Source organism: Bolinopsis microptera, chromosome 4 (genome assembly GCF_026151205.1).
Source record: "Bolinopsis microptera isolate Bmic1 chromosome 4, MBARI_Bmic_1.0, whole genome shotgun sequence".
NCBI classification, from domain to species: domain Eukaryota; kingdom Metazoa; phylum Ctenophora; class Tentaculata; order Lobata; family Bolinopsidae; genus Bolinopsis; species Bolinopsis microptera.
In genome coordinates, this window is record NC_087075.1 from 10,038,160 (window position 1) to 10,054,475 (window position 16,316).

The following is a 16,316-nucleotide window of genomic DNA, read 5'->3' on the forward strand; positions in this document are numbered from 1 at the left end:
TTCCGGGTATTAACCTCACTTATAATTGAGGTTTTCGAGGTTTTCCCGGACATAATCTGAGAAAGCTCAGTTTTATCCATTGATCTGGAGAAGGAAAGGTCCCTATGCAGCTTTTCTTTTTTGGACCCACCATAAATACAGGGATTTTATTGCCTTTGTTCAGCATCCTTTCCTTAACGCTTTTCCAGCCATCGCTTTTAGTTTTTATCTCTTCAGAGATGTCATCATCCTCCGAATATGCCTCCGTCTCCTGTTCTTCCTCTATAACAGAAGGAGCAGCATCACCCTCATCTGACTCACTGTATGCTTCAGTAAACTTATCTGAACTGTAATATTTACTCTCATTGAACGTCTCCTCTCCCTCCAACTGCTCCTCGGGTAACAAGTCCCCAATGGACAGCAAATTAATCTCCTCAGCAACGTTAAAAACCTCCGGCTCATACTCGGAGAAAGTAACGTTACTCTTGATGCTGGAGGCTGATTTAGTGGCATGTAGCTCGGGGGAAGGTGACAGGACAGGACCCAGGAGATCGTTAACAGATTGCAGATTCATGAAGGAGTAAGAGTGACGCTCGCTTATACTATGAGATCTGTCCCGGGTGTCAGTGGGGGTTGGGGTTCTGGTTTGGGCAGTGGCTGTGGAGCCGCTTATTGAAATGTCTGAGTCTAGGGAGATTAGCCCGGATATGTCGTAAGGGTCATCTGGTGTTGGATCTTGTCCTTCAAGGAGAGCTGCCCAGTCGATTTCTCCAGGCATGATTCCTTTTCTGTGAAAGAAAAGAATTTGAATGGAAAGTTATTGCGATGAGTTGCAGATATTAGAAATTAAATGTTGAAATTGATAGATGTGAATTGTAAATATCCCAGTAGTCGGATCAATAAAAAGCACAGTAATGAGAAAAACAAATTTTACAATCATAACACATTTATTTTTATAATAATTACGTAATATTCAAATTAAAAAAACATAAAAATAATTAATTTTCAAATTAAAAAAACAGCGATTCTTTCAAAACATTCATAAGTAAAGAGTCGTTAAGTTCTTCAATATATTCATAAACAAAACCAAACAAAATATTTAAAAGAAATAATCATTTAAAAGTACTCAGGTCAAGTCACGCAGTAACAAACATAAAAAGAGTTTCCAGTCAGTTATCGAGAGTAACTAAAGAGGGTTAACCAAAAATTTACAGGGCCAGAAAATAAGAAAGTTTGTCAGAACTTTTTCGCACAACTTCATTTAATTTATTTATCTATTTAGTTTTTATACATTACACACTTAACATATTCGATAAAAAATCATTTGTTTAACAGTTTGAAAGAAAAATTTCGAATAACAACACAATTAAATTCTTGTCACTACAGACATCAAAACCAAATCCGGTATTTAAACTTAAAGCAAGTTTGTCAGTAAAAAAAAAGCATAATTAGGCATCCAAAACTCCATCATCAGATCTCCCATCCTCCACAAACCCAGTGAGATTTCCTTGTCTGAGTTCCACCGCATTACCTCCCTGCAGCAAAGTGACAAACTTGTAACCAAAATAGGCCAGAACACACACAACTGCAAAACCCGTGTAAACCAAGTATTGCTGCCGTGGGTTGAAACTCAGAACTCGCTCATCAATCACAATGAAAGTAACCAGAAGATCGAGCGTTCCAGCTACACACGCGTTCACTCCTACCACAAAGCCATACAGATTCGTGGTGAGGGAGTGGGCTATCTTGAACAGGGCTATTGTCATGCAGGACGAGGTTATGATGTTGAAGGCAGCATCACAGACATATGCAAGGTAGAGGTTTTGTAGAATGGTTGGAAGGAGTGTTGTCAGTGCTAGAGCCAGTGTCAGCACAGCTAGAACAGATGCTTTTGTGTGTTCTACCGATCTTGAGTACCTGGATAAAATTGATGGGTTAATATAGCAGGTAGTGGCTGGATAGGTGTATCAAATAGGTGTATCAAAATCAAATTAACCAGACAATTAGCAAAGTGGTTTCTAGAATGCACTCAGTGCACTGTGCAACACGATATTGTTATAATGATTGATTGAATACGCCCAATGGGCGCTGGTCTGTACCGAAATATAAAAAAACATACAATATAAAATTATAGAGAAACATAGAGAATAAAATTCTAGCAAGCCTCCGAAAACTATTTAGCCTTGTGTGTCGACGTAACTAGAAAATAGCATAAAAATATGAGTTGCAGTTCAGGTTCTGTTACTTTAACATTTACCAGTCTCAGCACTGAAAAAAACACACTAAATTAAAATAAGCTTTCAACGCGGTTCAGTTATTAATTGTAAAAAGTGGTAAATCTACACACGGCAACTCCAGTCAGCACCAAATAACACTCAACATACATCATACATTAACTCTTATCAGGAGCTTTGGGACGTTTGACTTTGAGATGATAAGGTTTTATCAGCCGTGCAGATCTTTCTGTCGCGTATGAAATAATGTTTATTTGAGTCTTTCTGGATCATCTGTTTCATCTCCTTAACAAGTTTACTATGCGCAAGCTGTTCCTCTTTGGTTCTGTCCGGTCCCAAATAAACATGTTTGAAAGAGTCACTGTCTCTGAGGTTTCGTGCACGCATCAAAATCAAGTCTACCTCACTGGCACAACCAAATTCGACCTTGATAGGCCTATTCTTACCCGGTTCCTTCCTTCCGATTCTGTAGACCTCACCAGTGCGGAGCACGGGGAAAGCGTCAGTTCCGTAAAGTATGTCCTTGACAACTTTGTTGAGCTCAAAATCGGCTTCTTTATCACTTTCATGGCAACCGTAGATCATCAAGTACTTCGATCGTTTCTTCTCTTCATTTACAGTCCTGACGGCTTGTTTGATAGAGTTTTCTGTTAAAGGTTTCCCGCTAGGACGCTGAGCAGTGTTTTTCTTGACAACATCCGTCCAACTTTTCATTTCTGATTTAACTGTCTCCTGAACTGAATTCATCTGTCCTTGTTGAGTTTCAATAATTAGTTTCTGATCCGCTATTTTCTCCGATTTCATGACATCAATTTTCCCAGCAGCACTTTTACAAAGTTCAATATTCTTCTCCGCCAATTTCATTAAGCTGCCGATGATTTTGACGAGTGGATTTTTGTTAAGTTTCATTAAAGCGGTCTCAGTAAAGTCAGATCTACATGAAACATTGGCAACCTTGAATATTTTCTGAATTTCTGATGTCATCTCATGGTCCATCGCGTTGAGCCGGTCCACTGAAAAATCCATGCTACACAGTCGGCGCTGTTGAAAGTCGACGTGGCGAGTAACACTTTCACTGATAACGATCACTGATAAGCGAGCTAAAAAACAGTGCAAATACAAATTGGTTTACTGCGAACTGATACAAATTGGTTTACTGCGAACTGAATACAAATTGGTTTACTGCGAACTGAATTGGTTTACTGCGAACTGAATTGGTTTACTGCGAACTGAAATTGGTTTACTGCGAACTGAATTGGTTTACTGCGAACTGATTTGGTTTACTGCGAACTGCAGTGGCCAAAAGTCAGTACCCATACGTTGGCCTTTATAGCTCAGTCACTGAGTGCCCAATTTAAATACTTCTTTCTGGTATGACTTAGTACCACCACTGGTTCGAGGAATTTGTCAACTCGAAAAATATTCGCGCTCATTTTTTTCAAATGGAGGTTCATTTTCACATTTATTTGATAGTTTGGATAGTCGGATCAAGCTAAATGTTATTGAATTGTGTTTGGCCATTCGAATTACGTTTGTCCTGAAAGAATTAGAACTGTAGCTTCTCAGATGACCGAGATATGAAGCATAACGAGTTTATTCATTACGTGTGATCAGGTGATTGGATTACCTAATCACGTGATAAGGTGCCCCCGTTAACTACCCCGTTAAACATTATGGGAATTGTTAAGGGTGCCCAATTAAGGTGTCGTGTCACGGTGTCACATAATCACCCAGTCAATATTGTTAACGAGATACAGAAAATGCTTGATAACTTCGTCATTTCTAATCCGTTTTGCCTCATGTTTTCAGATCATATGCAACATTTAATAATCTACCGTCTCTAAAAAATTAGGCGTTCAGCATGTTCAGAGAAAACAATATAGGTGTTTTAATATTGAATGGGTGTGGTCTAAAATATTCGAATTTTCAAATTTTGACGACGGAATCCTCGAACCAGTAAGTACAGTATGCCATCTGCAAAGCAACAGCTCTCAAATATAAAACACGGCGGAGCTATTAAGGCCAACGTATGGGTACTGACTTTTGGCCCACCCTGTACCTTGTTAGAATCCAGGAAGTTAAGCTACTTAACAGACCAGTCACACCAATCACATAACCATTGAACCGCTTTTTCTTTCCATTCTCCAAGTCTTTCCACAGGGATTGTGCACTGTTGCCAACCTGTTATAAGTAGTCTAAATAAGAAAACGTTTAATAATTATACAATCGCATACATATTATTATAACGAACAACCTCCTGTAGTATCAAAATACATTTTATCTTCGTCTTTCAACGAATATAAAAAACCATTTTACCAATAAAACTTAGTTGTATTTTCATAAAATTGATAGTGTGACAGTTTGTTTTAAAGTAAATTGTGCAAAAAAACGTTTCGAGGAATAAATTTCAACTCACCATAAAGTATAAAGCTGAGGTGACAATGGCCCAATAGGCCCACCTCCTAGTTTGCAATGATTTGTATGATAACATAACATTTACTTTCCCCCTCAGAAACTTTTCTTTGACCTTTTGTATCATGCTTATATCATCATCTAAGATGAGCTGGTCCTGATCAGACGTAGGCTGAATTGTTGAATTCTCATTCAACCCAACGAAATTTAGAGGTGCAGGAATGACTAACGCTAATATCAGAGCCAAAGACACAGAGGCAAGACTTATGTAATTGAGCTGCATAAATGAAATGTCAGCATAGTCGTGAAGGATTTGAGAAGCAAAAGAGGACATTGATCGTCCAAAGAGAGTTGAGCCAGCAAGGTATAAACTAACTGTACTGTACTCTTCCTTTGTAACAGCAACAAAAACATAAGACTTGTAAGCAACTTCACATGCAGTTCCAATGGCGTATGTAACCTGAAAATTTGTATGAATATAAGAGTGTAAGTAAAATAAAACTAAACACACTGCTTTCATCACAACCTCTTTTAGAATGAAAATACATAACATTTTATTAATCAAAGTTTCGAAATGTACCTGCATAAGCTGCATCAATTTGACGGTTGTCCCAAAAATAAGCAACAGCCATGTTGCAACATAACCCAATGCACCTAACCATATCATAGGTAGGTAACGTACAGCATCTGTGAAGGCCAGTACCAATATGAATATAGGAAGCTGAGAGTAACTCCATACAGGGTATATCATGTTGTTAATTTCATGCTTTGTAAAGCCTTTTGTTTCATTTAGAAACGGTGTAAGAAATGGCTCTGATGGTCGAAAGTCCCTGAAGAAGACATAGAGAAGCAAAATTGGAACTGCTAGCCTGTTGCCAATCATATTTCTTGTTAGTCCATCCTACAAGTAGTTAGAATTGTAGTGAATAGTTCAAGTAAATATGGGTGAACCAGTGACATGTGCATGTGAAAGATATTATATAGGAGGCCAAAAGTCAGTGCACATACGTTGGGTCTTATACTTATGTCTACTTATATTTAATATGATATCATTATTCATTGTAATGGCAATAAAATTTAAATTTTGTTTTACTTAAATTTTGTTTTACTGATTCTTTGATTTGACATATTCCTTGAATGAGTGGTCATAGTAAGTCCTGCCAAAAAGAATTATCTCAATCAGGCACTCAGTGACTGAGCTATAACGGCCAACGTATGTGCACTGACTTTTAGCCCACCCTGTACAATAAATTATTATCTTATTTTTTAACGGGTGATACTCGTAAAATATTTGTTCCAATTAATACAAGACTGTCGACGAGTCCAACTCGGCGCGCGTCCTGGTAGGTTATAAACTTACAACTTATTTTCAATACATTCTCAGCAAACTAAAAATATTATTATCAAACATGTCAATCTTACAAATGTCAACAATCCTAAAATAATTTAGAACCTGAACGTGATCCTTTGTAAGATTATATGTCCCAAAAGTCAAATCGACTTGTACTCAAGTATAAAATCGAATAATTTACTCCAATAACCACGGTTACTAGCAAGTTCTCTCAAGTGAAGAATATCATCATACGACTCCAGCAAGATGAAACGCTTCCAGAGGTCAACCTTCAGGTGGTGTAGGAGGTTACGTCTGTGAGCCCAGAGTCTACCAACTTCACTACACATCTCGACAGCAAAGCACAGAGCAGCTTGAGCTGGTGATCTTTCATCGCTCCTCAGTATGTGTCCTAGCATCTTCCACCTAGATAACTCAGCACGCTCGGACATAGGGGTAGAGTTACTCTGTTTGTAGAGGGTATCTTTGGACATCATACTGCGTGGCCAGCTGACATTCATGATCTTTCTGAGGTGGTTACGGTGACATGCATCTAGTTTGTCCCAGTACGATTTAGGCATTCCCCAGCAACTAGAGTTATACATGAGGATAGATACTACTTGGGCCTCATAGACCTTCAGCTTCTTCTGTAGGGGGATCTTACTCTGGCACCAGACCTCCTTGAAGTTCTGGAATGCTACATTGGCTAACATGATTCTTCTGGTGACATCTTTCCTACTTTCTAGCAGAGAACCCAACAACTTGCTACTGCACCATTCTTCATTCATTCTAAGGGGTTTACCATCATCCATGACCTCATCTTTCCCAGCTATGTAGACGTGTACAAACTCTGTCTTTGATTCATTAATATTCAGATTCCACTCTTTGAACACCTTAGTAGCGATAGGGAGGAGGGCTTCTAGAGTATCTTTGTCTTCACCAAGATAGTCGATGTCATCAGAGTAGGCATCTTCTTCAGGCATGCCGCTAGGGTTAATAGGAGGGGTTGGGCGCAGCGTCACGGCACGCAGGTGGTAGCAGGCACCAGCTAGAGTGATTGTGAAACAGAGGCCTGAAACACTATCACCTTGGGGTCCTCCGTTGGTGCTGATGAATTCAAGGGAGGTAGCGTTGTTGACTCGCACCTTGATCTTGGTGTTGCTCAGGAGGAATCTCACTAGTCTGATCTCATCTCTTGTGCACCCTGCGTCCTCTAGGAGGTTGAGCACAGTCTGCCTACTGATAGTATCGAAGGCACTGGACATGTCTAGGCCCATCTTGTGGAAAGACCACTCTCTTTCTTTTACGATGCTGATCAACATACGGTGACACCATACCAGGTCTCCACAGCTTCTCTTCTGCTTGTAGGCAGCTTGCCATGGACCTGTGTAAGCGTCTACCTTTGCTTCAATTCTCCTGAGTGTAATGAGGGATAGCAGCTTACGAGCACAGTTACATAATGTCAGGGGTCTGAGGCTTTTCAGTTCACCAGGAGTCTTGCCAGGCTTTTGAAGAGGGGTGATGAAACATTCTCCAACAGCGTCAAGGAACAGGTTCTCTTCAAAGCAGGTGTTGATGATTTTGGCGTAATGGACACATAGCGCACTCCCACCATACTTGAGGAGCTCAAACTAAAAATAGAGAAACAAAAGTTTAAAGGAAAAAAATTAAAATGTGGTTGCTATAATATAACAATAAATATTTATATCAGATTAAAAATAGGAAAAATCCAATAATGAACTATTAATTGTTGCGATTTTACTGTTAAAAAGGCATAAACTACTATTCAAAATATAATACCTGTATGGCCTTCAGCTTTTGAGCAGTAAAAATAAATTCAAAATTGACCAAGGAATAAAAATAGTAATTTCCCAAATTTTGCACGCATTAAAATAACCTTTTTTCAAAGTTTATCAATTAAAATTAATTTTTTCCCAATTCGGCGCACATACATTCGATCCGCCCAAAAACTACACAAAGAATCAACAGTAATTTTTTTCTTTTCTGCAGAACTGTGAGCGAATGTCGCCCCAGTTCAAATACAAAATAATGCAATATAACGTTTGGTTATATTGCGTCACGCAGTACGCGTATACACATGGCAATGTGAATACGTTGTAGGATAGGATACAAGGATACAAGGCGCGCAAGGATACAAAAGTGATAATTATTTTATTGAATTCACAATAGTTATAATTCTGAAATAATTTAAGGTTACACAATTCTAATTATTTACAAATGTGTAGGGATAAAATAGAAATGTTTTATAATACTATTTTTGAGGTCCTATAGCATTATGCATTGGCCAGTATTTGAATGGAAATCTGGGCTCTTATAGTAGGCTGTAAAATTTTCGTTCACAGAGAGAATTGAATGGATTGCTCTTGCTGTGGCAGTAAATTTTGTAGGGTCTAGTGTTTTATCGGATAGCAAACCGGCTAGGTCAGTAATATTTTTGGGATGGAAGTTAAATTTTTCTCTAACTGAGGAGTAGAGTAAACAGTTAGTTAGAACATGAATTTCGTCCTCGATAGGCTGACTCGCCGCGCACGAGTGCGCGGCTACCCTGTATCGTAAAAACGATAAAGGGTAAAACGATTTTGGGGGTCACGACGTGATACAAGGAAGACAAAAGGGCGTGAGTGAAAGAATTTTGCTTTGTGGATTCAGTAAGTAATTTGAATTGATTGACGATTTCAACCCTTCCAGATCGTTGCTTTGCAAATTATTAACAAAGTAACGATCTTCGATGCGTAGTACGTAAGAATGATAGTTTGCGCGGCGCTTCGAAGCGGCGAAGTTATCCAAAGATTTGAATTTGGAGCCTCAATGCCAAAGTAAAGGTTGTAGCGCGATGCGTTACTGTGCCGTCCCGCGCACTCAATGAGGCTTCTCACATGCAACATAGATCGGCGAAATGCGCTACTGTGCCGCGCCGAGCTGAAATGAATTGACATCGTCAATTAATGCCAAAGGGTGAATTTCAAATGTTTCTGCCAATATTTGAGTTGGGGAATATGCTGAATTTTTGTGTATATTGTTTTAGTCACCATACTAATTTTTTAAGTATACGATGTAAGATGGGAAATTAGGTTTGAGTTGTTGAAAACTATTTTGGTTGCTAAATTTGCTTTGAGGGAAAATTTTACTAAGGACATAAAGTTAAAACACTAAAATTGCCTTTGACATTTGAGGATTCAGACCTCAATTTAGAAGGGAAAAGGATCGAGCAATAAGTGATCCTAGATACTTATGGCCTTTATCTGAGAATTATTGATAAGCTTAGGGCTTCATTGAGGTTGAGCATGAGCAGCTGCAACCTCTATAATCAACTCAGCAAAATTATCAGGATTCATTCAAAACGGGTCTGGTCAATAGAGTCTGAATCTTGTAGAGCCACCTTCGGTTCACATAAATCAGGGTGTATCCGGACTTTACTTTTGCATAAGCCTCTGAGCCAGGGTTTACTATCAAAATAATCTGAAAAATATTGACGAAATATCCATATTTTGTTGCCGGCAATCAAAAATAACAATTTAGAGCATCGTTAATTTGACTTTTTCTGTTGCACAAATTGCTGGGGTATGATTGAAACATTTTTGGGTTCATTGTAAATGAATAGATACAAGTGTATCTTAGCTTGGTGGTGATCTTCATTTGTTCAAGAAATACAGGGCAGACGCATTGCTTTCAAGTAATGATACTAATGTTACGTTTTTGACACTTTTATGCTTATATTTTATGATCAACAATTTTCCTCGCAATATGTGTCTAACATTTTATGATTTCAGGATGTCAATGCTAATACAGTAACAAAATGGTAGAGGCAGTGGAACCACTAGTCATTGACAGCTTGGCGGACATTAGATCATCGGAAGAAAAGAGAGGAAGTATTGTGTCAGATGCCAGAGCTGATGTTCCAGCTGATTCTCCATCTAGTGATGGATATGAAACAGATCTAGAAATCGAAGAGGAGAAAACAAACTATGACACTACCGGTAGAGAGGTTTATGTCAATCAATGCAAGTCTTTGAACATCATTCCTGTCAGTTATTTCTTGCGTAATATGCAAGGTAGTGAAATACATATGTCCCATCATGGACTTGGACCAAAAGGTACCAAGGCAATTGCACTTGCTCTTGTTAACAATACCACAGTTCTGAAGCTTAACCTCGCAGATAATGCTCTAGAAGCAGAGGGTGGACTTTATATTGCCAACATGTTGAGAGAAAATTGTTACATAACTGTTCTTGATCTTAGTGAAAACAAGCTTGGAACAGCAGGAGCTAAAAGTTTGGGAGATATGCTCCATATTAACGTTAATTTAAAGGAGGTTTACCTAGCAGGGAACAGTTTTACAGACAAAGATATTGAGCATTTTTCTGAGGTTATGAAAGATTTCCGTCTAACCCATTTTGATTTGAGTCGCAACTGTATTGGAGAAAAAGGAGGGCTTCTTTTTGGACCAGCTGTCGCAGCAAATGAAAGCTTAGAGTATCTCAATCTGTCATGGAACAATATACGTAGGAAAGGTGCCATTGCAATTGCAAATGGTTTAAAGAACAATGTGATGTTGAAGCACATGAACCTTTCTTGGAATGGATTTGGTGATGAGGGTGCTGTTGCAATTGGAGAAGCTCTTAAAAATAACACAATACTTACTTGGTTGGATGTCAGCCATAACAGAATTACAGCTGAAGGTATCAAATTCCTCGCAAAGGCAGTGGAAGCTAATGAAGGTTTAAAATATTTTGGCGTTGCTCATAACCCAATTACTTCATCTGGTGCTTGTCTGCTTTTGGAAAGTTTTGGCAAAAACAGTAGTGCTGTCATTGAAACTGTCGACATAACAAATGTACGAGTAAATGAAGATTTGTGGGCTGCTCTTAGAGAAGCTAAGCAGATTCTGACAAATTTAAAAGTTATTCATCAACCCTTCATGGAGGGAAGAAAGAAGCCCAACCCAATTGCATCCCTTAAAGATTGGTTGGGCCATAATAAACATTTTGAATTAGTAGAAGTGTTCAAGAGATTTGATGAGGAAGAAACAATGGAGGTTTCTAAGGAGGTACTGCATGAAGCCTTCCAGCAAGCACATTTACCGTTTGACAAAAACAATATGGAGATGCTGATAGATCAGTTAGATGGTGAAGGTAAGGAGGGTGTTAACTACACCACATTGATAGACAGTGATCAGGTAAAATGGTTAGATGAGTGTCTTGTCAGATACAATGCTAATATAAAGGAATAAGTAATTTAAAAGTTGTGCTAATTCTTATAGATCACTTTTCTGATGAGTTTGTTGGCCTTCCAATCAGGATAAAAACTATCCATAATTCAGAATTTTGGAGTCAATATAATAGACATTCAGTGTTCCTTCTAATTTATTTTGTAATGTATTGAGTACATTTTGTCGACCGAAAAGCAAGATATTTATTTTCCAAAGAATGTTTATATTATTGAAGATAATCCTATTTGATGTGATTGAGTGTAATTATTTGTATATGGAAGATTTTTACCTAATTTTGTCTTTCTGAATTCAAAGGTGACAACTGCTTAAAAATCTTGAAAAATGTATTCATTGATTCTAGATATCCGCACATGCAGAAATTTTATGATTATGATACTACATTGTATCCTATGAAAGGACAGAATTGTGTAACCACCGATCTGAAGTGTTTTAATTTGATAATTGAACACTAGAAATATATCTGATTTCTAATATATTGAATCGATAATTAAATTGTAACCCACATCAGATAGACATGTGAAGAACATAAAATGAGTAGCGAACCAATTAACCCTTACAGTTATGTCTCTCCCCGACGTCCAATCCCAACTCTACCTCGGATTACCAATGATCCGATCCTCTCACAAAAGATGGCTAAAACCCGTGCCAAGCTCGCACAATACCGAAAAAGTAAGCTGACTCAGGATATGCTGATTAAAACGCTGCATGGCCAGGCCACAGCCAACCTTCAGAAGGTTACAATTCAGAATAGGATGCAGGGCAGGCCGATAGCGGAGAAGCCTCCCGAGGAAGAAGCAGGCAGTTCCAGGAAGAGACCACCTCCCTTTCCAGACCAAATGATGAGTGAAGATAGGAGAATGAGGTTAAACTACGAGTTCATGAAAAAGTGTGTCCAGTCAGCTCCGATACCTACAATGTCAGAGGACACATGGGAGTCTATCCTTACCATGCTTCCACCTGACCTGAGAGAAGAGCCAGCTTATTTTCCTCTCATTGACTCGCTTCATTTCGAAATTGAGAAGGAATATGAGCTCAGTTTAAGGAGGTACAATGTTGCTACCACACTGCTGAAGCCAGATTCTGGAGGAAAAGTTCCCGAACCTAAGATGAAGTTTGATGAAGAGGGTCTTGACTTCTCAACACCTTGGAGAAATTCTTATGAAGTTTCCCGAGCTAATATTGCTCAGAAACTCAACATTCTTCATCCTTCAATGCAGACTATTCTCAATCTTAGTCAGAAGTATGTGGCTACCCTCTTGATCGACTGTTCCCATCTCAGAAAACAGGGTCCTATCGACGCCGAAAACATGAAAAACAACGTCATCCTAGACTGTGAAAAGAACGAGGAAAAGTTGATGAATTCTTGGTTCCACGAAGTAGTCAACATATTCTATGACAAGAAATCGTTTGCACATCTAAAAGAGGACCAACAAGATAGTTTCTACAACTGTGTCTCTCAGTTGATGGCAAACATCCTACAATCCATCTTGGTGAACACCATACAATCCTGGGTGGGACTCTTTGACCCAAAGGAACAAGACAATCTTCCTCTGTACAAAGTGCAGCTGGTACTGGAGGATGGTGAAATGAGTTTCTCTCCTCCGCTAGATGAACTTGAAGAGATGATCAAGAGTGTTATTATGACCGTTTGTAAAAGTTTACAGAACGTCCCCGGTGTTCAGTCCTGGCTATCGGGAGCTGCAACTTTCGTTCCTGTAAAGTCTGCTGTTCAGGAGACTATCATTGATCTTAACACAAAACTTCTGAGTGAACGTGTCAAGGGTTACTTTGAGAAACCCAGGCAGCATTTGAAGCAACTTCAAGACAAATACCAGTATCTAGTTGACGGAACTGCCCAGAAAGAGATCGACGATTTCCTCTCAACAGAGTGTGAACTTCAGCTAAAGCTGGATAAGATCGTCCACTTCAAGTCTGTAACCTCAGAGATAGCTCTAGAAGACAGCTACGGTCACTACGAGTTGGTGGATCTGAACATGGATCAGCTGAAAAGTAGCTTGCAGCATATTTCTAACAAGATGGTTTCTCAGCTGCTGGATGCTTTGGTGCATCAACACATTGACAATAACAACGATATTATTGCCGAGTTTGAGAATATAAAGACGACAGCCCTAAGGAAGCCTGAGGACACACAAGACATGATCGACTTGATCGGATTTACGACCAAAGCAACCACTGAGACTATTCCAAAGTAAGTATTTTATCTTTCATTAGTTTTACATAGTTTTACATTGCTTAATTTTATCATGAATAATTATATATTCTTCAGAGAAAATTATCATATTAATAGATGTGGATTCTGGCATGGTGGGGAGGTGAGGCATATTTTTTTGACACTTGACCGTGATTCTGGGGTCTGATCGGTTAATGGTCGAAGCTGATTGGTTATTTCAGTGACGTGCCAAAAAACATGCCTCACCTTCCTACCAGAATGCTCATCTATTGATCTGTAGAATGCAGATTTAGCTTGTTTGACCATATTTTTTTCAGGTTACAAAAGGACATCTCAGAAGCGGCCAAGAGGCTGCACTTTTTACTCGACCACTACATCTTCACTGAGGATGAGGTTAGAACATATTAGAATTGTTTATGTTCTATTAAAGTACGGAATATGATTTTGTCGGGTTTCGGATAACTGAATAATATGTGGTGTATTTTAGAGCCTCTTGGTTTTGATATACCAGTTAAATTCTATCTAAAACTCAGTACAATGTTGATGTTTTTATATTTTATAGATTGATTTGAACAGAACGACCCTCAACTGGCCATCCAAGATTGCCCCAATATTTGAGGTGAACGATGAAATTGTCGCAGAAGCGAAGAAACAAGGTAATATTTTCATAGTTTTTCCATTTAAACTCAATAAAATATGCTCTACAAAAAATTACACACATTCAGCAAATAAGGTGACTTGTTCTCTTTTTAAAATTAGTTATACATCAATAAACTTTAAGTTCTTTTAGGTGACCATTATGAATATGTATTGATAAATCACTGTATAAAATTTGACTTTATTCATTTATTTACATACAGATAGATAAATTTGTTAAACTCTAACACATTCTACAGGAGAAACACACCTGGGAGACAGACGAGAGAAGGTGATGTTAGACTTATCTAAACTAATGACAAAGGTAGAAGAGTTCAATGACTGTGGAGACATGGACATGATGCAGCAGTATGTTAAGGATGTCATGCAGGTAGGTAACTGGGGGATTCATTTCTCAGATTTAATTTTGTGAGCGGTAACGTAACAGTAGCTCCACAAGTTCCACGTATCAGCTGTGACTAATGGAGCTGTTTGTGTCGCAGGTTCAAAAGAAGATAAACGAGCTGACTGGAGAAATTGAGTTTATCAACAAAGAAGAGGAACTTTTCCAATGGGAAATATCCAACTACTGTGAGATCGATCAAGTACGAGAAAATAAATAAATAAAATAACAAATTTTATTTTAATCACCTATTTTAGTGTCAGCAATTTAATTTACTGTCCAAGTTATGTTATAATTTATTGGAGTAACAGCGTTGTTAAAGTAGATTCTATCTATAGCCTTGATTATATAATATATATTAGAAATATGAAAAGAGGGGAAAAACAGTTGTCTATCTAGAAAGATAATGTGATGACATGTAGTTGTCCTCCAATATTGATATGTTTAACGTTACAGATATCGACAATGCTGGAGCCATATCAGAAGTTGTTTACAACTGTGCTGAAGTGGCAGAGAACCGAAAAGAAGTGGATGGACGGTTCCTTCCAGGAGCTGGATCCTGAGGAAGTCGAGGTGAAGTGAACTTCTTATTTTCTTAACTTGTTTTCTCTGTGAACTTTCTTTTAATCCTTTAAACTAATCTTATCGCCATACCTTTCCTGTTAATCACAAACTCATTTTGATTATAGTCGTGTTTTTTGAAGTGATCAGCTACTTGTGTCTTTATAAGGCAATTACCAGCCCTTGTAAATAACATTTCACTCTTTTTTACAGGCAGCAGTCGACGAATTCTGGCAAGAAACCTACAAAATAACAAAGACATTTGCAAAGTCGACCAAGAAGACGGACAGTAAGGATAAATTGACAGCAACTACCAGACGAACCTCCTCTATGGCCGTGGTGAAGGATGGAGACCAGAGCCAGGATGCTTATTCGGTCAGTTTTATAACACTGTTATCAATTATAATTACTGTGGTGCAGATTATCTGGGTTTTATACGCGTCTTAATACAATATGATGATTGCTGAATTAACTTATATATTACAGTTTTCAACAAACTTATCTTTTGTTTATCGATATTTATAACTTTGTCTGAGGCGTAATTAACTTTAAAGTTGTAACAACAGCTTCATAGCACGATGGGGCCCGGCTACTCGTTTACTTTCATCCTAAAATGTGGCCAAATTACATTCTTAATGAATTCACCTCTACCTTCTGAACAAACTCTATAATTGCATCTCGTCACATTTGACCAGATCATACCAGATTTTATTACATGTATAACACGTACTCCAATTTTATAATTGATCCAATTAATTAATTAATTATTACACCCAGGTTTGTCAAAGAGTACAGAAGGGTGTGAAAGACTTCAAGGGAAATCTCCCAGTGGTGTCGATCATGTGTAATCCGGGACTGAGACAGAGGCATTGGAATGGAATGTCTGAGATCATAGGATTTGACATTACCCCCGACTCGGGCAGTACACTCCGCAAAATGCTGAAGAATAATCTGGATCCCGTTTTGGAGGAATTCGAAGGTTTGTGTTTTAAGACATTACGGTTAACGGTCGAGTGGGAGCTATTTTCAACTATACTATTTCGTTTAATTTTTGGATAAGCAAAACGCTCGAGTTAATATCTTCGAGTCGTTTATTGTTTGTGTGTTCAGGAATAAGTAATGCGGCAAGTAAAGAGTTCGGTTTGGAACGAGCGATGCAGAAAATGGCAGACGAGTGGGAGGAAATATATTTCAATACCACTCAGTACAGAGATTCAGGTAAGCTTTCAATAAATTCGGAAATCTGGATTCCACTTAGTTCCTTTAGATGTTCGTTTAAAACTTTTCAGCAAGATCATAATTAGAATCCCAAAAGTTTG

General features: G+C 38.3%; 4 protein-coding genes across 4 annotated transcripts in view; 2 read left to right on the forward strand and 2 right to left on the reverse strand.

Annotated features, from left to right (window-relative positions):
- Positions 1-894: 894 nt before the first annotated feature.
- On the reverse strand, positions 895-5,532 carry LOC134814144 (folate transporter 1-like). The gene is made up of 4 exons (XM_063822184.1): positions 5,206-5,532; positions 4,630-5,085; positions 4,273-4,394; positions 895-1,896 (listed from the first exon to the last, which is right to left on the reverse strand). Exons 1-4 carry the CDS (start codon positions 5,506-5,508, stop codon positions 1,428-1,430), a joined length of 1,350 nt encoding a protein of 449 aa, XP_063678254.1. The 5' UTR covers positions 5,509-5,532; the 3' UTR covers positions 895-1,427.
- A 584-nt stretch (positions 5,533-6,116) lies between these two features.
- On the reverse strand, positions 6,117-7,232 carry LOC134813784 (uncharacterized). The gene has a single exon (XM_063821665.1). It carries the CDS (start codon positions 7,230-7,232, stop codon positions 6,117-6,119), a length of 1,116 nt encoding a protein of 371 aa, XP_063677735.1.
- A 2,510-nt stretch (positions 7,233-9,742) lies between these two features.
- On the forward strand, positions 9,743-11,478 carry LOC134814061 (leucine-rich repeat-containing protein 74B-like). Its single transcript, XM_063822059.1, has one exon. The coding sequence runs from the start codon at positions 9,773-9,775 to the stop codon at positions 11,204-11,206; it is 1,434 nt and encodes a 477-aa protein (XP_063678129.1). The 5' UTR covers positions 9,743-9,772; the 3' UTR covers positions 11,207-11,478.
- A 184-nt stretch (positions 11,479-11,662) lies between these two features.
- Positions 11,663-16,316, forward strand: part of LOC134814059 (dynein axonemal heavy chain 12-like) — a 29,099-nt gene continuing 24,445 nt past the window's right edge. Inside the window, 9 exon segments of the mRNA XM_063822057.1 lie at positions 11,663-13,415; positions 13,715-13,790; positions 13,960-14,053; positions 14,294-14,424; positions 14,537-14,638; positions 14,893-15,009; positions 15,211-15,372; positions 15,775-15,976; positions 16,108-16,215. Of these exon segments, the coding sequence (XP_063678127.1) occupies positions 11,737-13,415; positions 13,715-13,790; positions 13,960-14,053; positions 14,294-14,424; positions 14,537-14,638; positions 14,893-15,009; positions 15,211-15,372; positions 15,775-15,976; positions 16,108-16,215 (2,671 nt within the window). The 5' untranslated portion in view covers positions 11,663-11,736.